This window comes from Conger conger, chromosome 17, assembly GCF_963514075.1.
Source record: "Conger conger chromosome 17, fConCon1.1, whole genome shotgun sequence".
Classification (NCBI taxonomy): Eukaryota; Metazoa; Chordata; class Actinopteri; order Anguilliformes; family Congridae; genus Conger; species Conger conger.
In genome coordinates, this window is record NC_083776.1 from 18,115,816 (window position 1) to 18,143,626 (window position 27,811).

At 49.2% G+C, this 27,811-nt stretch overlaps 1 protein-coding gene across 1 annotated transcript; it reads left to right on the forward strand.

The window, feature by feature from the left end:
* Window positions 1–1,188: 1,188 nt before the first annotated feature.
* On the forward strand, window positions 1,189–27,535 carry wdr62 (WD repeat domain 62). Its single transcript, XM_061226332.1, is given in 33 exon segments — window positions 1,189–1,675; window positions 3,212–3,303; window positions 4,672–4,734; window positions 5,959–6,016; window positions 7,555–7,725; window positions 8,903–9,040; window positions 9,575–9,757; window positions 10,472–10,632; window positions 10,886–11,078; window positions 12,004–12,153; window positions 13,198–13,361; window positions 13,923–14,014; window positions 14,184–14,309; window positions 14,801–14,871; window positions 15,091–15,212; window positions 15,588–15,663; window positions 15,986–16,097; window positions 16,209–16,272; window positions 16,887–16,906; window positions 16,909–16,993; window positions 17,275–17,414; window positions 18,069–18,130; window positions 19,207–19,509; window positions 20,671–20,828; window positions 21,653–21,774; window positions 22,338–22,469; window positions 22,590–22,701; window positions 22,816–22,900; window positions 23,215–23,275; window positions 24,005–24,127; window positions 24,441–25,220; window positions 25,400–25,494; window positions 26,074–27,535. Coding segments are annotated over 33 exon segments (4,692 nt in total). The 5' UTR covers window positions 1,189–1,534; the 3' UTR covers window positions 26,311–27,535.
* The last annotated feature ends 276 nt before the right edge of the window (window positions 27,536–27,811 follow it).

The window sequence follows — 27,811 nt, forward strand, 5'->3', positions numbered from 1 at the left end:
TTCCCGGTTTGGTAGAAATATAAGTTTGTTTTGCAAATTATTTGATACAGACATATTTATATGTAATAAATATCCCACCTGGTTATGAAGCTACGACTGTTTTCTGACTAACGTCGCAGTTTATCTTGTAATCCGTTCAGCCATTTTCGAGAAAACAAACTATTTGCCGGGGTTATACCTAAGCAACTGTCATCTTGAACTACTTCTTATTGTTGTGTAAATGCATTGCTAGATCATTTCTGTCTTCTTGTATGACGTTTCCTACCTTTTCCAACAAAATATAATGTGTCATATTCAGGTCACGGACAATTTAGGAATATCGCTGCATTTGCATAGCAGAATGAATATACAGACATGCGTAATTACAGGATTTGGACCTCCTATAGATAAACTTGTAATTGTGCTGGCTAACGGGGCTAACAGGGCTCTGGTTAACCTAATTTTTAAATTAAGTTCCATTTTAAATGTGATGCAGGTTGGTTTGACAGCATTAGGGTGAGTAATCCTTTTCGGAGAGCTTTTTGGACACTTGAATTGCAGTCCTGGAGGGCCGGTGTGTATGCAGATTTTGGTTCCACCAATTACTCTGGCTAAATGAGCTAATTGGCTGCACACACCAACACTAGTTCACTGATCACAGTAAACCCATAACATACAGGGACACAAGAACAGTCTTTGACTGGCATTAATGCATTCATCAAGAAATGTAGCTAAAATGTCAGATGCCATAAATGTTAGAGCCAGTTAACTAATTAACGCCAGTGGTTGGCATGAAAACCAGAAACAGATATAGCCCTCGTTGCCCACCTCTGATCTAAGCCATTATCCTCTATCCACTGTCGGACAAGAGCTATTGCCAGCAGCTCTTTGTATGACCAGATTTTGTTGTCACTAAAGACTTGTATCCTACCGCTTCGTTCATTTCCTATGGAAACTCCCTCTTGGGGAGTCAGTGAGCCTGGAGAGATTAGGACGTTTTTGTGGGCGTGTCCGCTCTTGCCGACTGGATCCATAGTGAGCCATTTCAGGCACAGTCGTTGACTGTCTGCCACTCAGGGAAGTAACCAATCGGATCAAGGTAGGAGGGTCTTGGTTTCTATCCGTGCAAGAATGAGCCAACCAGAGAAGGCGGTATAAATTTAAAACTGTCTCCCGCCGCGTCTCCAACGGTTACACGGGCGTCATAAGTTCCGGTTGCTACGCTGAACTTGCGAGACTTTACCAAAGAGTACAAGAAGAAAGAGACGAGGAGACTCGAAACTATAAAAGTTACCCAGTTAAAAAGGTCTGGAAATTGCAACAGATCACTGTTTTACGAAAACACTGAAAAGTAAACATACTGAACTTGAGCGTGTAGTTGAGTAGTGAATCATAGTTTGACAATTATGGGGACGAACGTCAGCTAGCAAGCAATATTACCAGATATATCAACCAAGATACCTGCGAGTATTGAAGACAAGACTGTTTGGACTTTGTCAGCATTAGATAACCAAGTTAGCACCCTGTTCGAAACTTTAATTAATCCATTCTCGAAATGGCAGAAGGGCCATGCTCTGGGGGTTTAAATGCCAACTTTTCAAGAATTAAAAAAACTCTCAATATCAATGTCCCTCCAGCCATGCATTTGCGGAAAAAAGTTCGACAGAGTCAGCCGAGGCGGACTATCCACAATCGGGTGAGGAGCTTTTCATACCGTCTTTGGTCAAGTTAACGGCGCCACTTCAAGTTTAGTTTGTTTGGCTCGTTAACGTTCCACTTTTACCCCGCTATTAATAAGTTGCCAGTTTGTCTCTGTTAGTTAGAAGTAGCTAGCATGGTCCTGACGCGAGAAAGCATAACGGCACAGCTATGGCTAACTAGCATGCCTGACAAGCTAACGTTACCTTAAAGCTTCATGGGTGATGGCGTTTGCAAACGTAACCTAAGTTAACCTGACCAGTTTATCCACCTTGTGCCCTTTAGCCTATGTTAAGTTGGTAATGTTAGTTAAATAATCGTATTTTCTTGCATACATGTTAGCTATTGCTATGTCTATTTTTCACTGTGTGTTCGCTAAGTCCTTGACCAAACAACAAGCTTATTTGTTTTCAAGTTCCGCGTGATGTCATTTGTCTAAATTGGATACAGTACGATGCCAGCGCTAACGTTATCTACTCCCAGTTAGCCTGATTAGCTTCGGTGCTGGGAGAGGATTGATTTGACGGCTGCATGTTTGCTGCCAACTCTTAAGCACTTTGGACATTTGAACTCAAAACTTGTCAAGCTGTCAGTGTCCGACCCTGGCCATCTGGCCACAAACCGTTAACGTTAGCTGGCCAAATCACAAAGACCACTACGTTGAAACACTACTTCAAAGAGTTTTACATTTGCTGTGTGCAGCCTCGAATAATTTAACGTTAACTTGGCTAGCTATCTAGCTAGGTGTTTAAGACTTTGTGGCTGTCATTAATATTGGCTAGATAATCAGTTAAACAGCCGACACTACAGGCTAGCTAGCTGTCAAACTTGGATTGTTGTCCTGTCTACTATGGCCAAAGTTGATATAATAATTGTATTATTCCTCCCTTCCTATTCGATCGACAAGCAGTCCGTATTAACAAAGTAACTTTGGCCTAACGTTAACTTGGCTAGCTACCACTAGCCATTTAGTCTGGGGGCTTTTACTGTTAATTGTTACCTGCCTAACTAATCTAATTAATTTGACAGGTTCTACTTTGCAGTAACTTGTAAGTTTAAAAAGCCAACTCTTGGCCATGATGTCATCTGTCGTAAAAACATGTTTGCAATGGAACTGACCGTTTGGTTACAGATAATTTACAACTTTGTTGGTAATCTCTAACGTGACGGTAAATTAACGTCATATAACGCCTCACTGGTTTCCATGGATCCAAACCACCATGTTCTACAGTAACGTCGCATAGTAACGGTCGGTCAGTCTTTGGCCCTTCCTGCCTCTACACGGCTCGGGTTTCCCCGTGTATTTCTGGCTTGCGTCTGCTTCCGTCGTCCGCCTACCGTTCTGCGATGCCAAACCGGCGTGCCATCATCATCTGTCACAGACACGACAATATGGCCCTCTCGTTTCTTCCGTCTCTGATGCAGCTAAATGCAAGATGCCAGGCGTTTCGGTCAATGTCCGGCTAATCAGAAATGGGAGTTGTGATTGGTTAGCTGGTTGTTGACATGGTGAGCGTTGTGATTGACGTTCCAGGTGGTGCTGGAGAAAGTTCTTGGGCTCACCACCTCAAGCAGCTGTGGCTTAGCCTGTGACCCAAATACAGGACTGGTGGCCTATCCAGCTGGGTAAGTCCCCCCCCCAAACTCCTTATTCTTAACATTGAAAGTGATGTCTATTTTTTGTTCGATGGCTGTCGATTTTAATGTCATGCGTCTTCAGAACTCATTCTAGGGCGCTACCAAGTGAAGTACAATTTAAGTGGTGGTTGTGAATGTTTGAAGCACTTCCATGGTGAGGTAGCACCATTGCCTCACAGTAGAATGTCTTGGTGTTTGAGCCCCACCCAGGCATTTCTGTGTGGAGTTGGCATGTTCTCCTTGTATCCTTGTGGGTTTCCTCCGGGCACTCCAGTTTCCTCCCACAGTCCAAAGACATGCACATTAGGTTAATTGGAAAATTTGCCCCCTGGCGTGCTCCTGCCTTTGCCCTTGACCAATGCACTGGCTTCAGAACTGGAGTCGATCCCCGGGTAAGGCACTACTGTTGCCCACTGCTCCCAAGTAATTGGGATTTGTTAAATGCAGGGGATGCATTCTGTTGCCTTAGAAGGCAATGACACGAATGTCACAAATCAATACATAAAATCTAGTTTTGTTAGAGCGGAGGACAGGAGGATCATGGAGCAGCAGTATAGAGCGGATATAGTGTATAGTGGGTGGGAACTGGGCTTGTGACTCCGGTTGCGATTCCCATGTGGGCTGATGCTGTTGTACCAGGATACTGGTGCAGGTTTAGTATCATTGAACAGGATACTTAAACTGGATACATACTTATCCTTGAACAGGATACTTAACCTGAACTGCTTCAGTTAAAGATCCTGCTGTATAAATGGCTTATGCATATGGATTTTGTGTGAAATGTACTGGAACTCAACCGTCTGGTTGGTCTATAATGTGTGTTAATGCTCCACCGCCTCTCGTGCTTAAACGCTGGGAACACAAATGCAGCCTGTGTCCCTGGTCTTACTCTGGGAGAACGGGGCTGTAAAAGGGACTGGGGTGTGACTGCTGGATGGATTGGGTGAACACAGACCACTATTGAGCTCAGGCACACAGAAGCTCTTTGCTCTTTCTCCCTGGGCTAGAGAGAATGGAAGCAAACGGTTTATTTTTATCGTTATGCTATGTTGCAGTTGTCAAAACATCCCAGGGGAGGCTCGTCTCTGTGTCTGTCTATCTGATGCGGTGTTAATTTCTGTTTTTATATACTTTATGTAATGGTCAATTCATTTAATGGGTAATTCACACATGCAGCTGAGCAAAAATAACCCCCCCCCCCTTTCCTCTCCCCTTCAACATGGAGTGATCAAAAATGAAAGTGAAACATAACAAAGTATACAAATAAAAAATAAAGTTTTGGAAGTTCTTTTGAATTTATGCACTTGTGTGTTCATTTTCCTTGGCTTGGAATGAATGTAATGTTTTGTTTTTCAGGTGTGTTGTGGTCATCCTGCACCCCAGGAAGGTGAAGCAGGGGCACATTCTCAACACCTGCAGGTTCGAGCTCCCCACCCCGCCCCTGTGATGAGACTTACTGTAAACTGCACACTGTTTCATAAACACACATGCAGCTGTGTGGAATGTCTGGTTGCTGAGTGCCCTTTCTCTGACACCGGTTCTTCCACAGAAACCCTGGCATGAGCCAGTGCGTTCCAGTGATCACTTCAGAATTGCGCCGTGTTAAGGCCAGCGACAGGACGTCGTTGCGGCCACAACGTGCAATGGTTGTCGCTGGTCGCTATGACATTCAGTTTATACTCTGGGCCGCTGAAGTCCTTTTATATATTTTTGCTAAGGAGAAAGACCACGGGGGCGGCACGGATGGTGCAGTGGGTAGCACTGCCACCTCACAGCAAGGAGGTCCTGGGTTCTAATCCCCGTCGGCCGGGGCCTCTCTGTGCGGAGTTTGCATGTTCTCCCCGTGTCTGCGTGGGTTTCCTCCGGGTACTCCGGTTTCCTCCCACAGTCCAAAGACATGCACGTTAGGCTGATTGGAGAGTCTAAATTGCCCGTAGGTATGAGTGTGTGAGTGAATGGTGTGTGTGCCCTGCGATGGACTGGCGACCTGTCCAGGGTGTATTCCTGCCTTTCGCCCAATGTATGCTGGGATAGGCTCCAGCCCCCCTGCGACCCTGATCAGGATAAGCAGGTTCAGATAATGGATGGATGGATGGAAAGACCACGGTCTACGTTGGGCGACAATAGAACTTTCACGAACGTTCTGGGAGTTCAGTGGAGTGACACTTTCTCACGGGGGGAGAGGGAGGAGGAGTGTGTTTCACAAAGCAGGATTATGGAGGTAGCTGCATAACTGTGCTGGAACTCATAACAGCTCTCTTATTTGAGTCCATATTCCACATTTGGGAAGGTTCCAGGTTTTACTCAGTGGGGGGGGGGTCCTGAGAATAAGATTCCCCACTCTGCTGACGGGTCCTGAGGATAAGAGTCCCCTCTGAGAGAGTCTCTAAGAGTCCCCTCTCCATGCTGGACACGCTCTGTTTGGGTCTAATATCCGTAATGAGTACCAGAGGGAGGGCAGTTGTGCTGAATTAGTCAGCCCTTTAAAGAAGTTGTGTACATTTGAGGTCAGGCTGGGGTGAATCGGGGGGCTTGTTTAAATGTGCTCTGTGTGGGATTCTCTGAGCAGCTGAGTACAATTTTCCAAAAGCAGTACGGCCCGCACGCCTGTCGCATTAACCCCGCTGTCCGTCCGTTTCCCAGGAAACCCTTCTCTGCCTTGGCATTCTCGCAAGATGGAAAATACTTGGTCACTGGTGAGGTAAGCACTTGGAAATGTTCATGAGTTAAGAAAAAAGCCATGAGTCACCTTACCGTATCTGCATCAAGTTATTGTGATTATTGTAGTGATTGTGCGTGTGTGCGTGTGTGCGTGCGTGTGCGTGTGTGTGCGTGTTGATGGGTGGATTATGGGGGTATGGGAGAGTGGTGTATACCAGTGGATGTGGAAGATGTGCTATAATTGAATGTGACCTCCTCTCTTCTGTTTGTGTTGAGCACACTGTTCCTATTGGCTTTTAACCATTTAGCTTGGGAGGAGAGGGTGGATGGTTGTTGTCCAAACTCACTGTCCCGTCCCTGTAACACACTGCTGGCTTGCCCTTAACCCTCTAACCCACAGGTCTTCACCTGGATCAGGTGGTATTTCTCCTTGGGTCATGGGTCATCACCAGCTCAGCTGACATTGCGTTTTCTTGTTTTCGTAGCAGTGTGCACCCACTGCTACGAAAACAAGAAAACGTGAAATGCTTGTTTGTGTAGGTTAAAGTTTGTGTAGGTTTGTGTAGGTTAAAGTTAAACCTTTCAGTCACAAGCCCAATATGAAGTGGCTCCGTGAAATGCTTGTTTGTGTAGGTTAAAGTTTGTGTAGGTTTGTGTAGGTTAAAGTTAAACCTTTCAGTCACAAGCCCAATATGAAGTGGCTCCACCCAAATTCCAAGGGATTTTGGCTTTGGTTGAGAATTGAGTAGGTGAATAAGCTCAAATTAATAAATCTGTGTGCGGAACCTGAACCCCACCCCATCTATTTGAGCTTTTTTGAGGCTATCATGGGCTGGTTTCTGACCAGACTTTCCTGTCCTGCTCCTGGTGTTTACATTTCTGTAACCCTCTCCGGTCTCAGCTGCTTCAAGGAAAGCCTTTTGCTGTGGTTCATCTCGAGCCCCACTGCCAGTGGTTCCTCATTATTGTATTTGGTCGAAATACAACCAGAAAACTGTATACCTGTCCTCTACGGTTAGATGTCTGCAATTGGTCTGTCTGTGACACGGGTCATTTGTGTGTGGCTTGTTTGTGTCGTGGTGTTTGCATGTGTTTGTGATTGCCCCGTGTGTATTTGATTGGCCTTTTTGTAATCGGTCCATTTGTGTTCTGTGTGTTGGCAATTGGCCTGTCTACAGGTAACTTGTGTGGTGTGTGTCACATGCCCTGTGTGCGGGTCTGGTATGTGTTGTGTGTTTGTGATTTGCCTGTCTGTGTTGTTGTAAAGAGCGGTCACATGCCCTGTGTGCGGGTCTGGGATGTGTTGTGTGTTTGTGACTGACTGGCTGGGTTGTGTGTTTGTGATTGGTCCATCTATGCTGTTGTGCAGAGCGGTCACATGCCCTGTGTGCGGGTCTGGGACGTGTTGTGTCTTTGTGTTTGATTGGCTGGATCGTGTTGTGTGTTTGTGATTGGTCCATCTGTGATGTTGTGCAGAGCGGTCACATGCCCTGTGTGCGGGTCTGGGATGAGTTGTGTGTTTGTGCTTGACTGGCTGGGTTATGTGTTTGTGATTGGCCGGGTTGTGTTGTTGTGCAGAGCGGTCACATGCCCTGTGTGCGGGTCTGGGACGTGGCAGAGAGGACTCAGGCAGCGGAGCTCCAGTGTCATAAGTATGGCGTGGCCTGCGTGGCCTTCTCCCCCAGCGGCACCTACATCGTCTCCGTGGGCTACCAGCACGACATGACCGTCAGCGTGTGGGAGTGGAGGGTGAGTGGCAGACCGGGGTCAGGGGTCCCCTCTTACATCCCCACCTTCTCCTGTTGGACCTGAAAGGCCAAACTGACCTGACATCAGCATATTCCTGCTCCCCGAGGCTGTGTGGCCATGGCCACGGCCAGGGCCCGCACAATGCTTAACCTGTCAAAGGTGTGAGGTCACATATGGGATAGGGGGAATAGGGGGTGGGAATCGCAGAGTGACTCACAAAGCAATTGATTCTGCATCGTTCTGGTAGATGCGTGATTATATGTGATTTAAAATGTTCTTAACTATACGTTCTAATGCTGATGTTAACAGCCACTACTGGTAATTGAAATCAATGCAGTTCTAGAACACTCACTCGGAATTTTGACATGAACATTCCAAAAAAAGCCTCCTCTTCAAAGGCAATGGTCTCATATGTAGGAGTACTGATGTGCAATCAGGTGTACCCTGTCTTTTTTTAACCATGCAAGTATGAAATAAACGCTGAAACCGAATACAGGTCTTTATCTCATAGCTCATCTTACAGGACTGATCTGCCCATCTCTGGTCCCCGGGGTGTCCCCTTTTTCCGAGAAGCATATCATCTGTATTTAGCTGATCCAGTCAGTTAACTTGACAGGAAGGTTTTGAGGGGAACTCCACTGAATGTACTGCTGCTTTTCTATGACAGTATGGACACGCACTGACTGAACTTTCTGTTGGGTAAAGTTGACACCAAGTTGGGTTTTCAGTGATATTGGATTTTTTATTTTGCTCTTGACACTGCTTTTTTTTCTTTTTCTTTTTCTTTTTTGGGACAGCCTTAATGCAATAGGCACCTACAATTACTAGTGTTTTGCTGTACTGAAAAATGTTAAGTGGATCAAAAATGTTAAGTGAGTTATGCAAGTGTACTGTGCTGCTCTTTGAGAATGCAAGTGAGCTTGCAGTTTTATTAGATCAGTGCTCTCCTGTACTGGACATCACAAGACTCTGGATCTGGAGTTAAACCTCCAGGGTGTGATGGTCTCACAGGTCTGTGTCGCTCTCTCATGATCTGGAGTTAAACCTCCAGGGTGTGATGGTCTCACAGGTCTGTGTCTCATTGATCTGGAGTTAAACCTGCAGGGTGTGATGGTCTGTGTCTCTCATGATCTGGAGTTAAACCTGCAGGGTGTGATGGTCTGTGTCTCTCATGCAGAAGGGGACGGTCATTGCCTCCAACAAAGTGTCCAGCCGGGTGCTGGCCGTGTCCTTCTCGGAGGACAACAGCTACTTTGTCACGGCGGGGAACAGACACATCAAGTTCTGGTACCTGGACGCCTCTAAGGAGCGGCGGGTGAGTGCGAGAGAGACAGTCGGGCCTTCCACTAAACGAAGGGCCACATTCAGACCTGGGTCCATTACGTAATTGTTTCAGATTCAAATGCTTTTAATTACTTTAATCAGAAATCTATGCTTTACTGAACTTCTTTGTGTGTTGGAACCTATGATATGCTCTTCTGGTCCTCTTGGTTGGCCCGGTTGCACCAGGCAAAAACAATTGAGCACCGAAAAGTTTTTGAATCCGAACAAATTGCATTATTGACCCAGGTCTGGTCTACTTGTAGGAAACCAAGTGGACCTCCACCAATCACAGGGTATGTGCATGCAACAACCAGTGAAACGTTGTGATGCAATTCCCAGGTTCTCTCAGGGTTCCCAAAAATATATCCACCAATCCCCATTCCTGTTGTTCATTTGGGTGTTTCCAACAAGGTTTATGATTGGTGGAGCTCCTGCTGTACTCTCACTGTAAATTTGCCTGCCCTGCCTACAATACCTGCCACGTATGTTTAACGGGACGCGTGTTTCTCCTTGGCCCCTCCCCCAGGTGAACAGCACGGTGCCTCTGATTGGCCGGTCGGGGTTGCTGGGGGAACAGCGGAACAGCCTGTTCTGCGGCCTGGCGTGTGGGAGGGGCAACATGGCGGGCAGCACCTACAGCATCACCAGCTCCGGCCTGCTCTGCCTGTTCAACAGCCGCAGGGAGCTGGAGGCCTGGGTCCATCTCAAGGTACGCATCACATTACTGTCATTTAGCAGACGCTCTTATCCCCCCCGTCACAGTGTGGGGTTTAGCGGCTTGCTACAGGGCCCAACAGCTGCAGTGATCTTATTGGCCACAGTGGGTCTTCAACCACCAACCTTACAGTTCCCAGTCATCTACCTTACCCACGACAGGCTGCCCAATGTGCAATTAGCAGGGCTAAGGGCGACCGTTTCTATCGCTCGTGTTTCATCCCTTTCGGTCTCTGCAGGGTCGGCCCCGCCCCCATTGCAGAGGCAGTGCAACAGTGGCTCCCAACCCTGTTCCTGGAGACCTACTATCCTGTATGTTTTCACTCCACCCCTAACAAAGCACACCTCATTCAACAGCTAGAGGTCTTCAGTTGGCAATTGGTAGAATCAGGTGTGCCAGATTAGGGTTGAGATTAAAACGTACAGGATGGTAGATCTCCAGTAAAAGGGTCGGGCTATAGAGGTTGTATGCATAAAGCATGGGTGAACAGAAAAGTATTTGAATCCAGACTGTATTGCTTATTTGACCCATGTCTGGTGTGCATATAAAAGCGTGTGTGTAAATGGCTTTGATGTAATCTGCATTTGAAGGTAAGTAAATGCACTTTGCACTTTGTTGTACGTCGCTCTGGATAAGAGCGTCTGCTAAATGCCACGTAATGTCATGTAATGTAAAAGTAAATGTAAATGTGTAAATGTCTCTCCCCAGACCTCGTCAGCACGCTGCCTGGCCATCAGTAAGGACTATGTGTTCTGCGGCTGTGCTGGGGGCACCATTCGCGTCTTCAGCCCCACAGACCTGCACTACATCACCACCCTGCACCGCCCCCACAGGCTGGGAGTGGATATTACACAGGGCGTCCAGCCAAGGTGGGTGGGGCCTCACCTTGTCATTCACACTTAGCGGGGCGAAGCCTCAAGGCTGATTTATACGTCATTCTGAAAATATTTTATGAAAACAACATATTTCAAATGAACATAGTTAATTTATTATAGTTACTATAATGCTTGGTAGCAAGCCCGAAATAAATGGTATTATCAAGTTATTAATGTTGGTGTTCATAATGCTTAAATGCAGCCCTTTTGTGTTCATGTGTATATATTTAATCCTTTTCTCTTTCAGTGACCTGTATTCCACATCACCTGAGGAGGGGGAGTATCCGGACACGGTGGCTCTGACCTTTGACCCCGTGACCTGCTGCCTGACCTGCGTGTACAACGACCACAGTGTGTACGTGTGGGACGTGCGTGACATCAGGAGCGTGGGGAAGCTTTACTCCGCCCTGTATCACAGCGGTTGTGTGTGGAGCGTGGAGGTGAGGGGCTCCAAGTCGACGCACTTCACCTTTAGAAGAGCAGCTGCACTCACTGTTCGCCGTTTCCGCTGCATTCCTTAAGTAATGCGGCCCCCTGCTGCAAGCAAGTGCGTCATGATTACATTTCTCATAAAAATCGCGTAGAGCGTGGAGTTTCACTCTCCCTGGCGCACAGTCTGTCCAAAGCCACGCCCCGTCCTGCCTCCAACTTTGAGAATGTAGTGCATCTTGAAACCGTCAGACCGAGAACGAGAAAGGCAGATGGAGCTCGTTGAGCAGGGTTTTACTACATTTTATTTTTGCTTTGTAGCTAGTTACCGAACGCTTGAGTAGTGTATACACCTCTAGGCTACTCAAGGCAAAAGATGTGACTGTTGTAACACCGTTAACAAATTCATGTGTAGCCATGTCTGTAATGTAGGCTACAAACTCATTGTAGCAGCATAATTTAAAGCTTCTAAAGTTCTAACAATTTGTTGTAAGCTGTAGCTAAAGTTAGGCTGTCTTGGGTGTGTCTCGGTGGCGCAGCCTGTAGAGCACTGACCGCATGCTCATTGCGAACCGCGACGTCGGCGGTTCAAATCCGACCGTCTCACATTTGTCGCATGTCTTCCCCTCTCTCTCGCTCCCATTCTTCCTGTCTCTCTATACTATATACTGTCCAATAAAGCTGAAAAAGGCCTAAAAAATATCTAAAAAAAAAATAAAAAAAAAGTTAGGCTGTCTTTATCATTTCCTCTTGCCTAGCTTGCCACCAGGCATGAAAAATGTATTGTGAGTTTTTGCGAAGAGTTGCTAGTATGCTTGTCGCATTCCGTTTTTAGCCTATACTAGCCTTTAAATTGTGAACGCTGTCTTGCGGGAAGAACAACATTGAACTTTAAACGTGTCAACCTGTCTGTCCTATGACATGTCATTGTTGCAGACGTACCCTGATCTGGAGCAGCCGCACACCCCCTGCCTGCCCGCTGGTTCCTTCCTCACCTGCTCCTCCGACAACACCATCCGGCTGTGGCACAGCGACCCCCAGAACCAGGGCCCCGTCCCCGCCTTCCAGCACAACCTCTACAGCCATGTAAGAGCCACGCTTTACCCCTAACCCTCCTCCCACCCTAACCTCTACAGCCATGTAAGAGCCACGCTTTACCCCTAACCCTCCTCCCACCCTAACCTCTACAGCCATGTAAGAGCCACGCTTTACCCCTAACCCTCCTCCCACCCTAACCTCTACAGCCATGTAAGAGCCATGCTTTACTCCTAACCCTCCTCCCACCCTAACCTCTACAGCCACACCCCTGACCCTTGTTTTGGATGCAGAATTTGACAGTTTAGACAGTGTATGGTGCTGCATACCACTCTCAGCACGCTGTTTCTATGACCGCTACCAATGAAACATTCCCTAATATCTGGTGTTACCTAGTGCTGCTTTAAATGTACTCTTCAAGGCCTGGTCATTTTTATGAATCAGTTGAGTTCTTTATCTATTTATGGGGTTCTTCGACAGCTGCTGTTCTGAGCTTTTTAAAATATACACACATTTCAAAATACATTTTCCTCCAGTGTTGTGCTGTGTGATTAGTCACGTGGTATTGTGGTTTCTTAACAACGTGATTCCATCCCTACCATTGCCATCTCCAGAACCAGTGCAAGATTCAGAACTCGTTCCGCTCTGAGGGTTAAACATTTGCCTCTGTTAGCAGTTAGCAGCAGTGGCTGTTGCGTCACATTATTTTCTGGAAGGAGATCTGGACTGCAGTAATCCACCCGATTGCAGGGACCTCGGCACAACACAGCCTGTTTGTCATCCACAGATCATTAATGCGCTTAAAGTCCAGGAATGTTTAAGCTGCTGCATGTTAACAAGAGTGATTTACTGTGAAATTCTCATTGTATAAATGTAAGCTCGGGATCCTACATTGAGTCCTTTGGCAAGCTTGACAGAGCTACAGTTAATCTGTCCGTCAGACAAAAATGCACATTTGAAAACGTTTTTGTTTTCAAATGGTCAATGCAAGGCGTCATTGAAGTAGTGCTAATATTGTAATCTAAAAAAATGCCAACTTTGTGCATGGTCCTTTTCCTGACGGGTCTGTGTCTGTGTGTCTCTCTGCTGGAGCAGGACCTGATGAGGATCGTGTATGTGGGTAAGGACACACAGCACCTGCAGTGCGAGGGTGAGCCAGGAGAGGGCAGCAGCACAGACAGGAAATCCGGGATCCGAGTCCTGGGGATCAGTCCGGACGGACAGCACCTCGCAGCGGGAGACCGCAACGGAAATCTCCAGTGAGACCGCCACAAATTTAATGCTTTTAGCGCTGGCACACTGACGCTTTTAGCGCTGGCACACTGATGCTTTTAGCGCACGCCTTTTAACATCCCATCATGTCGTTTTATAGAATTCTCACAGACTAATATTTGCACACAGTAACTATTACTTTTAATAAAACTCATTCATTTGGAGCAGTCCATTTCTGTGGATTGAGATGGTTTTGCAGAGGTTTGTTTGCTGGTTATTCGGCTGTTCTTGACTGGTTCATTCACTGTATCCTGTTGCTCATTATTATAATTTTTCTTCTTAGAATCAGTCCCTAGCAAATTGGCAGGCAGATTTCCAGTTAATGCTACTGAATCTGGTTCAAATTTTAAAAAATAAGTGCGCGAAACCAGCATTTTACTTCACGTTTGTTTTGTACGTTTAGAGATGACCCAAAGTCATTTTTTGAGTTTGTGCATGCTTGTCATTTGTGAATTTTGTTAATGTGTGTGAGATGTATGCATTCTGTGCATGAGTGCGATGTATGCATAATGAAATTCACTGACGTGCTGTCTCTTTTTTGCCCTCAGTGTCTTTGGTCTGCAGTTCATGGATGAGCTCCTGCAGATTGAGGCCCATGACTCTGAGGTGTTGTGTCTGGAGTTTTCCCCCCCAGAGACGGGTGAGAGTGGAGATGACGCACACGCGCACACACGCGCACACACACGCACACACACGCACACACACGCACACACACGCACACACACGCACACACACGCACACACACGCACACACACACACAGTGTGGAGTGTACAGGGTTGTGTGCTGACGGCGTGTCTGCGTTCCCCAGGACTGCGCCTGCTGGCCTCGGCCAGCCGCGACCGGCTCATCCACATCCTCAACATGGAGAGAGAGTACAGCCTGGAGCAGACCGTGTACGACCACTCCGCCTCCATCACCGCCATCAAGTTCACCGGTCAGCCAGCCCCTCCTCCTGCTCTTCGTCCTCCTCCTCCTCATGCTCCTCCTCCTCCTGCTCTTCATCCTCCTCTTCCTCCTGCTCCTTCTCCTCTTCCTCTTCCTCCTCCTCCTGCTCTTCACCCTCATCTTCCGCCTGCTCCCCTTCCTCCTCCTCCTGCTCTTCACCCTCATCTTCCTCCTGCTCCCCTTCCTCCTCCTCCTGCTCTTCACCCTCATCTTCCTCCTGCTCCCCCTCCTCATCCTCCTGCTCCCCCTCCTCATCCTCCTGCTCCCCCTCCTCTTCCTCCTTCTCCTGCTCTTCATCCTCATCCTCCTACTCCCCCTCCTCTTCCTCCTTCTCCTGCTCCCTGTGGAATGGTGTCATTGTGGCATAGTGTGTAGGGAGAGACAGTCTTGTTTTTTTTGTTTGTTTTGTTTAGAGAGAAATCTTACCTGTGTTTGCGGCTGTATCAATGTGTGTAGAGGTAATTGTGTGTGTTTGTCTAGGTGTGGGCCCTGATGTTCGCATGGTGAGCTGTGGTGCGGATAAGAGCATCTACTTCCGCACGGCTGAGAAGGTGGGTCTGTAGGTCCGTAAGGCTGTAGGGCTCTGCTCAGTCCCATCAAACGCTGCGAGTTTCACTGCGTAGAGAAGCGTGGAATCTGCTTGCTGTCACGCCTATCTCAGAGTCCGTGTTACACACTTTGCCAATGAAAGGTCATGGATTAAAACGGGCAGGAAAGTCAGTCCTATCCGTTTGTTCAGGTGCTGTATAACTGTGTGTCTGTGTGTGTAGTCTCCAGACGGGCTGTCCTTCTCGCGGTCCCACCACGTGGTGGAGAAAACCACACTGTACGACATGGATCTGGACGCTACGCGCACTCAGACCGTCATCGCCTGCCAGGACCGCAACATCCGGTACCCCCCCCTCTTCAGACCACAGCTACGAGAGAAGCTTTTTATAAAGCACAGACACCAGCACAGCTTTTTTTTAAATGACTTTTCTCAACAGACAGACCTTTCAGCGGGTATTGGTCATGACATCAGTGCACCCAGACAAGCTTTCGGGTTTAACCCTTTGAGCAGCGACTGTTACATCAGCATTAGAATGGAATGTTCGGTTAAGATCATTCCATGCAAACATTTTTATTTCACCCCTTTAAAAACACACACACGCACACACACACACACACACACACACACACACACACACACACACAGCTGCCTGTTGTGAGTCACCGATGATAACATGAGGGTGAGGCGGCTGACCTGTTCCTGCCGCTGTTTGTGCAGGGTGTACGATGTGAGCAGTGGGAAGATGAAAAGGAGTTTTAAAGGTGCTCTGAGTGATGAAGGCACACTGCTGAAGGTAAGGAGAGCTCTATTTCTCTACAGACAGCTGGGTCAGTGCTGCTTCAGACCCAACAGCCTTACCATCCATCCAATCGCAGGGTTCCCACTGTACTTTTTTAAATGTGTTTGTCTGTAATGTGGGGTTTCCACGATATTAATTTATTTCTCACTAAGGCGCACTAGCTTTACACGGTTCACTGACTTGTGTACTAAGCCTGGGACTAAAAAGAACATGCTTGTATTTGCTGTGGAGAGAATCACCGTGCTTTTATTATGGATTAAATAATAGAGTGACTGAAGAGGCACTGAGGGGCTGTCTCTGCTGTGTAAAACTCCAGGTTCAGATGGACCCTTCGGGCACGTACCTGGCCACCAGCTGCTCCGATAAGAACATCTCCATCTTTGACTACGATTCTGGAGAGTGTGTGGCCACTCTGTTCGGGCACTCCGGTGAATTCTCGCTCTCACACTCCCACTCGCACAAACCACCGCTTCGCTGGGGAATAGTGGGAATTGGAGTCCGCTTACGTTTCGCCATTTTGTTTCTTTTCTGCACCACAGAAATCGTGACTGGGATGAAGTTCAGCCAGGACTGCCGTAACCTCATCACCGTGTCCGGAGACAGGTACGAGGCGAGCACACCCTGGACATCTGACTGCCATGGGAACCTGTCCTGAACCCTCAGATGGCAGTATTTTCACCTGCAAATAATGATTAAAACCGCACAGATCTGCCGTTGGTAGCCAAGCTTCCAATACGGCTGTACTTTTATGAAGTAAGAAGCAGTTTGTGTCGCAACAAGCTTTGTGCCTTATTCTGAGCATTGCAAAGGCCTGAATGCAGCTCGACATGGCAGTACAGAAATGTGGTTGAACATCTTTTGGATCGCATTATTGTTGGTGGTATTTTATTACTTTTAACTGTGTCCTGAAGTGCTAGAAAATTTCAAACAAAAGTGCTGCCACCTACTGGTCAGAGGTGTGAGCAGCAGAAGTACCTTTGCCAGGGATGACATCGTGTTTTTTTACTGGAAGTCTATCAGCAGTATGTAATGTTTGTTAAAAGAAACTCTCCCATTTGGCATGCGTGTGTGGGTGTGTGTGTGGGTGTGTGTGGGTGTGTGTGGGTGTGGGTGTGGGTGTGGGTGTGGGTGTGTGTGGGTGTGTGTGTGGGTGGGTGTGTGGTGAGAGATGGTAGGTGAGTGGTGTGTTTAATCTTTGTTTGCTGTGTTTGGCCCAGCTGTGTGTTTGTGTGGAGGCTGGACTCCAGATGACCAACTCCATGAGGAAGCATCTGGCTCAGATCAGGAGGAGAACCGTGCTCCAGGACCCCACCCCTCAGATACGGTACACACACACCATGCACACACACACACCACGCGCACACACACCACGCGCACACACCACGCGCACACACCACGCGCACACACCACGCGCACACACCACGCGCACACCACACACACACCATGCACACACACGCACACACACACCACGCGCACACACACCACGCTCACACACACCACGCTCACACACCACGCGCGCACACACCACGCGCACACACCACACACACACACACACACACACACCACTGCATGGCTTTTAAACATCCTTGCATTGCGTTACTCCAGGAGGCAGACGTACATCACGGTGCCGCACCCAGCCCTTCCACTGACAGGGGCGGAAGAGGAGGAGGCAGAGGAGACTGGCGTGAGCCTGGAGGGCCAGGAGGAGAACCCCAAAACTCCGTCCCGAGACGACTCCGCAGAGGGTGAGCGGCGGGGTTTACTGTGTGAATCCGTTCTGCACTCTGGCCCCCTCCACCAGTCTGTTACCCCCCTCCGCCTGTCTGTAACCCCCCCCTCCGCCTGTCTGTAACCCCCCCTCCGCCTGTCTGTAACCCCCCCTCCGCCTGTCTGCAACCCCCCCCCCCCCTCCGCCTGTCTGCAACCCCCCCCCCTCCGCCTGTCTGCAACCCCCCCCCCCTCCGCCTGTCTGCAACCCCCCCCCCTCCGCCTGTCTGCAACCCCCCCCCCTCCGCCTGTCTGCGCCTGTCTGCAACCCCCCCCCCCTCCGCCTGTCTGCAACCCCCCCCCCTCCGCCTGTCTACAACCCCCCCCCCCATCCACCTGTCTGTAACCCCCATCCACCTGTCTGTAACCCCCCTCCACCTGTCTGTAACCCCCTCCTCTGCCTGTCTGTAACCCCCCCCTCCGCCTGTCTGTAACCCCCCCCCCGCCTGTCTGTAACCCTCCGCCTGTCTGTAACCCCCCCCCCCTCCGCCTGTCTGTAACCCCCCCCCCCTCTGTCTGTCTGTAACCCCCCCCCCCCTCTGTCTGTCTGTAACCCCCCCCTCCGTCTGTCTGTAACCCCCCTCCGCCTGTCTGCAACCCCGCCTGTCTAACCCTGCGCCCTCCTCCTCCAGAAACGCTGGACCCCCCCTTGCTGCAGACCAATGGCAAGATGCCGATGTGGGCCAGGAGACTGGTGAGTGTCCACTGAAACCACCCCCTACCCCAACACAACCCATGCAGACCTGTCTCACTCACGTTCTCTCTACCGTCAGGAAGGGCAGTTTACAGTTTGTAGGAGAGACTTCCTTTAAGATGATTTGTTCGACACACAAAGTGTCTCTATTTGTCCTGGACATTTAATCTATTTCACACCCAAACTGATTGGTGTGGAAGAGATAAATGGGTGTGTAGGCTAATTCAGTCGTGCTTGTAAGTTGATTATGATTTCTTTTTTCACATTGTTTATATTTGAATAGATGGTACAGGGGTCCGGAACATTTTATTCCGAATTGTATTTTGCATATAATTTGTCTTAACTCTGTAAGGATATAACACCTTGGAAATGGAATTACCAAGGACATGCATCATAAATCTCAGTTTGAGGCACCACACTATCGAGTACAATTTGATTGTATTTCTGTAGCCTAAACATGTGCATTTATAGTTCATTTATCAGTCCAGGACACTGCAGCAGAATTATAGCTGAATAAGCATCAATGTTAAGAGTATGCCACAGAATATAAAGTTCACAATTCTCTTCAAATCAATTTAGTCTTTCTACCACATGCTCCACAATATTTTGTCTTTGGCAGACAAGCATTACATTACATTACATTAATGGTATTTGGCAGACGCTCCTATCCAGAGAGACGTACAGTTGATTAGACTAAGCAGGAGACAATCCTCCCCCGGAGCAATGCATGGTTAAGGGCCTGTGCAGATCTTATTGTTGCTACACCAGGGATCGAACCAGCGACCTTGCGGGTCCCAGTCATTTACCTTAACCACTATGCTACAGGCCACCCTATAAACCTATGCTGTTGCTTTACATTGGCATATCTAACTGTCAATTGTGTAACTGCTTTAGTATCGCAACCTTTACGTTGCATGTGTTAAAATTTTGCAGTCAAATTATTTTAATTGCCATCGCTGGATTTTCTGCTCTGTACTACCTGTGTCATGGTGCTTGTGTGTGATTTTGTCTTCTTGTAGCTGACAGTAGGGTAAGGTTTTGGGCTCCTGTGTGACGGGTGTGTCTCTGTGCTGCAGGGGGCTGCTGGAGCCCCCTCTAACCCCTCAGAGTCGCAGGGTCCCAGCCCCTACCAGCCCCGGGGCCGCTGGGCCGAGAAGTCGGACCCCCAGGCCATCCGCGCGGCCCTGGAGACCCGCAGCCTGCAGCTGCCCCTGTCCCCCAGCCCCCGCCGGAGCCAGGGCGGGGAGGGGCAGGAGGACCTGGACGACCAGGAGGAGGAGGAGGAGGAAGAGGAGGACCCTCCCTTCCCCCAGCAGAGTCTGGACAGCCTGCTGGGCGAGGATGAGGAAGAGGAGCAGGAGGAAGTGGCGGGGAAGCGGGTGAGTGTGCACTGCTGGACTTAATTACTTCCTGAGGTCGGTCAGCTGCTTTCTCCCATGATGCTTTGCCCCAGCCTTCCCATGGTGCTCTAGGCTCCTCAGACCATGGAGAACTGTGCAGTTAACTGGCTTCACTGCTGGGTCCGGCTGATGGGGTTAAAAACACTGAATGGCTCTGTTTCGGTTTGTTTAACACGCCTCAGAAGTCGTGTTGTGTTGACGGGTCTGTGAAACCCTTCTCTCGGAACCACTAGCTGTGACGCATTAAAGATGTGTTGTAGTATTAGCATTTGGCTAATGAAATGGTTATTTCAGTTGGAAAGCGGCATCAGAATTCAGTGGACCCAGTGCCGCTTAAGCGACAAATCTGGATAAAAAGGGTCCAAGTATTGAATGACATCTTAAATCACAGACTGTTGCGCTTTGATCCGGAAATCCATATATGGGCAACGGTTTTGCTCTGGGTTACGTCAGACTTCCAAGGTCTCTTCCTCTAGTGTCATTTTGGAGCAGCAACGTGATGTCAACTGTGGCTCCCCATTACTGCTTATTGCACCAGGACATCAGTCAGTCCTGCAGTCAGCCTGCAGTCCTCTGAGCTGCGGCCTCCTGTGACATCAGCTCTGGGAGTATGACTGGGCAGTGATGTGAGAGAGAGAGAGAGAGAGAGATTGTGTGTGTGTGTGTGTGTGTGTGTGTGTGTGTGTGTGTGTGTGTGTCTGTTACTGGCTGTGGGAGCTGAGCTCTTTTACTGCAGCCGTACCGCCTGCACACATCTTAATAATGGGAGGGAGGGAGAGAGGGAGAGGGAGAGGGACAGTCAGTGAAGAGGGGAAGATGAGGACACACTGCTGTAAGAGAATCCTGCCTGTTTTTCAGCTGCTGTGTTCAGTGTGTGTGCGCTGAGTGTTTGATATGTGTGTGAGTCTGTGCGCATGCAGTGTTTGGTGTGTGTGTGTGTGTGTGTGTGTGTGTGTGTGTGTGTGTGTGTGCGCGCGCGCGCTGAGTGTTTGGTATGTGTGTGTGTGAGTCTGTGCGCTGAGTGTTTGGTATGTGTGTGTGTGTGTGTGCGCTGAGTGTTTGGTATGTGTGTGAGTGTGTGTGCGCGTGCAGTGTTTTTGGTGTGTTGTCCTCTGTTCTCATGGTGGTCCTCTGGTTTAGGACTCTCAGGGCCCGTTCGCCACAGCCTGCTCCAGGCCAGCCTTCCTGCCCCTGCCCCACACTGAAGAGCTGTTCCCTGCGCCGCTTAACTCCCCAGAGACCGGAGACTACATCCTGTACCCCTCCAACAGCACAGCGCCCTCTGCAGGAGTGGAGTGGTAAGGCATCACCCGTGCATGTGTAGTGACCTCTCCTTTCTCTTCATTCTCTTGCCTCTCCTCTTTGCTATTCTCTCCTCTCCTGTCATCTTTCTCTATCCCCCTCCTTTTTCTCTTATCTCTTTCCAGTAATGTTTCGATCTCCTTCTTGCTCCAAATTAATCTAGATTGTTTTATTGCCGGGGACTATATTTAGAGATTGCCTAGAGATGGTTGTCTAATGTCTATGGAAATTGAGTGAAATGGTAACATGGATGAATAATCTGCAAAATTATTCATGATGGTGATGGTGGTAATGACGAGGATAATGAGGATAATGATGGTGATTGTGGTGATGAAGATGATCTCTCAGCAGTGAGTTTGATGTGAACAATCTGTGAAGATTGTGTTGATTATTATGGTGATTGTGATGGTGATTTTAATTGTGTTAATGATTGTGCTGTTGATGATTGTGATGGTGCTGTTGATGACTATTTTGAGGATGATGATTGTGATGTGACGATGGTGATTGTCTTGATGGTGGCTGATTGTGATGACGATTATGAGAATGACTGATTGTCATGGTGACAGTGATGATTGTAATGGTGATTGTGATGGTTATGATTTCTCAGCAGTGAGTTTGGAACTGTGTGATGATTATTGTGATGGTGCTGTTGATGACGATTGTGGTGATTGTGAGGAGGATGATGATTGTGATGTGATGATGTGATTGTGTTGATGGTGACTGATGATTGTGATGATGACGATTGTGAGGATGACTGATTGTGATAGTGACAATGATGATTGTAATGGTGATTGTGATTGTTATTATGATGATCTCTCAGCAGTGAGTTTGATGTGAAGGAGCTATGTGAGGCAGGGCTAGAGGAGGAGCTTAGCCCTGACAGTGCCTTCTGTGTGGGCTCTGCTGACAGCCACGCATCCAATCCGGACCAGTCCCAGGAAGGTAAGCCCTCCCCTGCCCTCTACCTCTGGTAGGGGTCCAGCCAGTCGTCTGTGGGGGTCTTGGCCTTTTAACTCTATTTTAAAGGTACAATAGGTAATTTCAGACTCCTAACGGTCAAGAGGAATTTCAACAACAAACACCCTCAAGCCACAACACTGTTAATCCTTAATATAAAGCGTTGTTATACTGTTCCATCTTCTCGTACACTGTTTTGGAAAGCTGACAGTGACAAACGTGAAAGAGCCTGCCATATTTTCGTAGTGTTCTACAAAACAATATTCGCCGAACAGGTGACTTCATGAAATGTTGACTTTAGTGTGCTACACAACAGTATTTATATACTCTTAAGTCACTCTGGATAAGCTGGGAGCTGTGCTCTTGTCATAGTGTCTGTAGTTTCCTGTAAGCAAATGTGTTCTCCCCAGTGATACGCACTAAATCTCTTGATACTGATAGATGTGTGGGTTAGTGAGTGAGTGCTTGTGTTCTGGTTCGGGTGAGGACAGGGTGAGGCTTTGGGGCTCCTGTGTAATGGGTGTAACTGGCTGTGCTGCCCCCCACAGACACGGACTCCCTCAGCCAGGTGAGCTCCACTGGCAGCACGGGACTGGAGGAGGAAGAGGAGGATGAGGAAGATCCGGAGACGCTCCTGCGCCAGCATTTCGACACGCTGGCCGACTGCCTGGCCAGCAACGGTACGCCCCGTCTGGTGCCCCGCCCGAACCGTCACCAGTTAGCCCTGACTATTGCAGCGTAAGAACACCTGGAAATCATGCGTTCATCCTCTCCCCCCTCCTCCTCCTCTTCCTCTCCAGAGACATTTGACACAGATTTGCGGAATCTGCAGCCGGCTGCCGAGAGCCTCTTCCTCAACCCCCGCCTCAGCATCTCCACCCGCTTCCTGTCCCGCTTCCAGCCCCGCCACAGGTCTCTACATCACTTCCTGTTTGTCAGGATCCTGTCCTCATTGTTCCTGTTTCTCTGGGTTGGGCCTGGGTTTATGAAGGCCTGCTTTAACCCCCGTTCTCTTCTCCCCTCCAGAGCGGGGATTGGACTGGCCTCCCTGCCCTCTGCTTTGCCCCTCTGCATCTCCGAGGAGTCCAGCCCTGACACCACCCAGACAGAGGTACCATCGCAACACAGTCCCCCTCAAAAACACACTGCGCCCTCCACAGGCCCAAAAACACACTGCCTTGGGCCCCGTTTTAACTCATGTACTTGGGGGTTCACGCTTGGGGTTTACCCTGTTTTCTGTTGCTCTGTAAAGCATCATTGTGAGTCTTTGTAAAAAAAATAAAAAAAATTAAACAAAAAGAAAAAGTGCTGTACAAATGTAATTAAATTGAATATGACTGTGGATCGTGTGCAGGCTGAGTTTATTCCAGTGATTGGGGAGAAATAGGGTCTGCTGACCGGGGGGGGGCGTGTCCTCCTTTGCAGGTGGGTGCCCGACCCCCACCTGACGGTTCTGTGGATCCTCAGGAAGACAGCGCTGACATTGGTAAGTTCCTCCCCCCCAAAAAAGCACTGGAGCATTGTGGGTAACTGTGGACACTGTTTACAACGTGCAACTGTGCAACGGTTATGCCTGATTTTAACATCCTACAGAAGTATCTACCGTAATCTACCGTATCGGTTATTTTAAAATCTGATCTGAAACCAGGATGGTTGCCTTTCCTGTTGTCACTTTTCCCCAGAACGATTAAGGAGGGGTCAGACACCAGGGTAACTTCTAGTGCCACTGGAGTATCTCCTGCCTGCATGTTGTATGTTAGTGAACAGTGAGCACATATGCAGCTGAGATGATAGAACTCACAGGTGGCCAGAGATGTTTCTGCAGAATCTCACCTAAACTCTGTTAGGCTGCTGCCACCAGACCTGGACCTTTCCCATGGCAGACTGGAGAGGTTAAGCAGGGCAGGGCTGGGCTTGGTTAATGTTTGGGTGGGAGACCTGGGGGGACACCACTGTGGTAAGGACACTTCTGTCAAAGGTGCGGTTAAGCCCCGGTCCGGACTCATTGTTAACTGGTGGTCTGGTCAAATTCCCACAATAACTGCCTCTCTCCATCCTCCATCTGGTCGGCTACGTAGTCCCTTCTGTTCCCCTCCCACTCTGGCTGTCCAGGCGGTCACTGTTGAAGAGCATTGAGTTGTCAGTTGACCTGGGGGGCTTGCAGTGTAGCAGGAGTGACCTCACAGGGGGTGGGGCTTGTCTTTGGGCGACGCAGCGCGAGACTCCAGATCTCGTGCGCCGGTGCGGAGGAGCTCCTCGGCCCTGTCCCACCAGCGCAAGCGGCCGCTGAAGAGCCGCAACACCATCGCCCACATCCAGCTGAAAGGCATTCTGGGAGGTGTGTGTTCTTGGGGCATGGTGGACGCGTCAAGAGCACTGGTGACACAAACGGCAAATTTCCCTGGCAGGACGTCGGGCACTCCTGGGGCTCTAATCATTTCACCATTTCTCCCACCCCCTCCCCCCTCTGTGTAAATCTCACTGGAGCAGATCTGCTCTGGGGCTGGGCCTTTCAGTTTCAGCTCAGTCGTAATGTTTTATCAGGCTGTTGTGCACGACGGTCACTGAGCTGGGTGCTGATCTTTGAGCTCTAAAGACTGGCTGATATTTCGTTCAGTGCAGTCATTTGGTTCTCAAACTTCTCTCCCCAGAAGTGGCAGACAGGGCTCAGCCGTTGAACTCTCAGTCCTGCGCCTCCGTCTCTGTCCAAAAACCGGCCCGGCCGTCCCGCCAGAGCTACATGGGCACCACGGCCAGCTCTCGCGCCAAAATGTCCCACGGCGAGAACCCCAGCGCCAACACGTCCCACGGCGAGAACTCCAGCGTCAACACGTCCCACAGCGAGAACCCCAGCGCCAACACGTCCCACAGCGTGTCAGTCTCAGAGGACCCCAGCACCCCTGCGCTCGCCAAACCCGCCTCCGACCCGGAACAGGACTGCAAGGAGAACCTCCCCCCACCCGCCTCCTCAAACCCCACCTCCTCCACTTCCCAGGTGTCTGTCAGCCAGGCCCTGCCCCCTGGTAACCACGGCGCCCGCGCGGCCCTCCACCTGGACCTACTGGGACACGGCCACGCCCGAGCCCCGCCTCCTCTCTCCCCAGGCCCCGTCCCCTCGCCCCTGCGTCCGCGCCGTCGCACCGTGGCTGGGCTCCGCCCGCCCGCCCTGGCCACGCCCACCGAGATGAGGTCACTGGGCAAGGAGGGGCGGAGCTACATCAGAGGCGTGGAGGAGAGCCTGGCGTCCAGGGTGAGGTCGCAGAGCCCCGTCCAGTCCGGTGGGGGAGGGGCCCAGTCCCCTGCAGCTGCCCCGGGCCAGGTCTCCAGGAGCGGGGATCCGCCCTCTGAGGAGCAGTCTCTGAACCCCGTCTCTGGAGCAACGCTGCCCTGCACAGACATCTCAACACACGGCCTAGCATCTCCCAACACAGGTACTGCCCCCTTCTGACACCGCAACACGGCCTACGCCCTACTGACACCACAACACAGACTACGCCCTACCACATACATGTTGTCTAATGCTTCTCTCTCTCTGTCTCTCTCTCTCTCTTCCTCTTCTCTCTCTCTCTTCTTCTCTCTGTCTCTCTCTCTCTCTCTCTCTCTCTCTCAGACGCAGGGGCGGAGGCGCTGACCCTGCAGGCGTGTAAGCGTGTGGTTAATGAGATGCAGCACTCCCTGCATCGCGCGGTGGGTCTGTACAACCAGGTGAGCCCCGGCCCCGCCCCCTCTTACTGGAGTGCTCATCCCCACAGTCTGATTGGACGAGCAGCCTGTTGGGGGGGGTCTGACAGACAGTGTGAATCAGTGGTGACCGCCTACAGTAATAAAGAGTCTACAGTAATCTAGTGTGTATCAGAGTTATGGTTAATGTGGCGGAGGAGGGCCACACCTTTTTGTCTTGCAATCTACTTTTCCAATGGGCAGCACAACATGGTTCTGTGATTCTGTGTTCACATTTGTGGTCCTTGTGTAGAGTATGGAACAAGTCTTGGAGCAGAGGGTTTAACTCCAGTCTCAGAGGGCCACAGTGTCTGCGGGTATATTGTTCCCTTTCAGCAGCCAAATAAGACCTTGAGAACAAAGTGTGTGGACCCAATGAAAGACTTGAATTAATCTCTCGTGCTGAAACGCACCAAAAATCCGTGGACACCGTGGCTGTCCTGGCCTGGAGTTTAAAACCCCCCGCCTTAGTCTTTTGATGGGAGGCCTGCATTGGCATTTCCAAAAGAGAACTCTATTTCCCTGAATGCACTAAAGGGGCTGGTTGTGTCTCCCTGGCAACAGCTGTGCTCAGCGGAGGACAGCTCGGAGCAGCAGCTGCAGATGAGGAGCATCCTGACCGAGGCCTTCGCAGCGGTGAAGAGGGACCTGCCCCCCCTCCCCTCTGCCCTGAGGACTTCCTGTCCATCCGCGGAGGAGTCCCCCGGCCGGCAGCTCAAAGACAACCGTACCGTGGCCCTGCTGGAGAAGTACTCCGAGATGCTGCTGCGCATCGCTGAAAAGAAGCTGGACTGCAACTGAGACCCGGACGTTGTATGTGCTGTGTTCGCCTGACTGACAACCCCCCCTTTCCACCTTGTGTTTAGGGGAACCAGGAGCCTGTATTTGTGAAATGGAGTCCATTTTAAGCAGAAAGATTAATGCTGGTCCTAGATCAGCACTCCTACTCTCGGGCTTTGTGTGTTCGGGCACTGGTCAGGACTGGTCAGTTTGTAGCAGCGCCATTTCCCATGCTCCTTTGCCCCACACTACCATGTTCTATTTGTGATTCTTACTGCGGTTGGTCTCCTGTGTCAGCCATTTTATGCACCTTCTGTTTGTTTTTTAAATTTAATTTATTCTCATTTTAAGGTTTGTTTACACTATATGCTTTTATAATACAGAATTTATTTTTAAAAATGAATGTATTCTGATCTTACCAGCTGTTGCGAAACTGCCTACAACCTTGTTGGGAATCACTGCTAGCTGACCTCTCCAGCACAGCGCTCTTACATGGAGTCTTAAGTGCATCAGGCCACATGCATGAGGAGTGGACCGGCTTCAGTGTTTATATTTTTTCTTTATTTTATTCAGTGTGAAAATTAAGCATCTATCTATGCGAAGTGCAGTGCAAATTTTGCATTTTATCATGGCGCCCATCAAACTATCACCATGTGGCTTTATTTTATATCAGTGTTTACCTATTTAGGCACTTTTGTTTTTTTGTTTTGTGTGTGGGTATGGATTGTGTGAGATCCGGTAGAGAAATGCAGAAGCGTTTCTGAGTGTGTAGCAGAGCAGTTGTACGTCTGGCTCGAAAGCTGATGCCCATAGTGGGGTTGGTTAGTGTTCTCAGCCCCGATCAGGCAGGAAATCTTCAAGCGGAGAGAAAAAAAAAAAAAAAGCATGAGTTCTGAATTCGCGTTTTGAGTTTTGACAGACTAGATCGCTGGCCCAAGGTAGGTGCAGAATGAATTCAGATGTTTTTGTGTTTAATTTGCCTTGCTTGTACAGAGCCTTTCTCCCTTCACGCTGGCTGTTCTGACAGGTGGTCATGCGATTGCTCACTTGTTTTTGTTTAAAAATGTCTGTTGCTTTTCCGTTTTTGTCATTCTGTTCCAATGCAGTTGTACATTTATTGTAAATATTTTTATTTTGGCAATAATTTGCACATGCCCTGTGGTAGACACACATGCATATTGTCTGTTCTTTTTTCAGTGTTCTTAAACATTTCTCTTTGTAATAAATGATTTTATATGCACCACAATGTATGTCTGTTTAAGTTCAATAATAATCGAAACGTCCACAATGATTTATTTGAAAAGGGCAGATGTCCTGCTTTTGCAGTTGTTCTTCCAGACTTTAGGCTTATCATTTACTGTCCTTCAACAGCTGTGGTGTACTGGCAAATGATGCCAAAGATTTTCAGACCTTTCCAGCTTTGACTTCTTTTCAGAACTTGTTAAATTTGACACGTATTTTCCGAATTTAAGCATTCCCATCACCTTGACAATGTGCGTTTAGGGCAGAGAATATGTGCTTA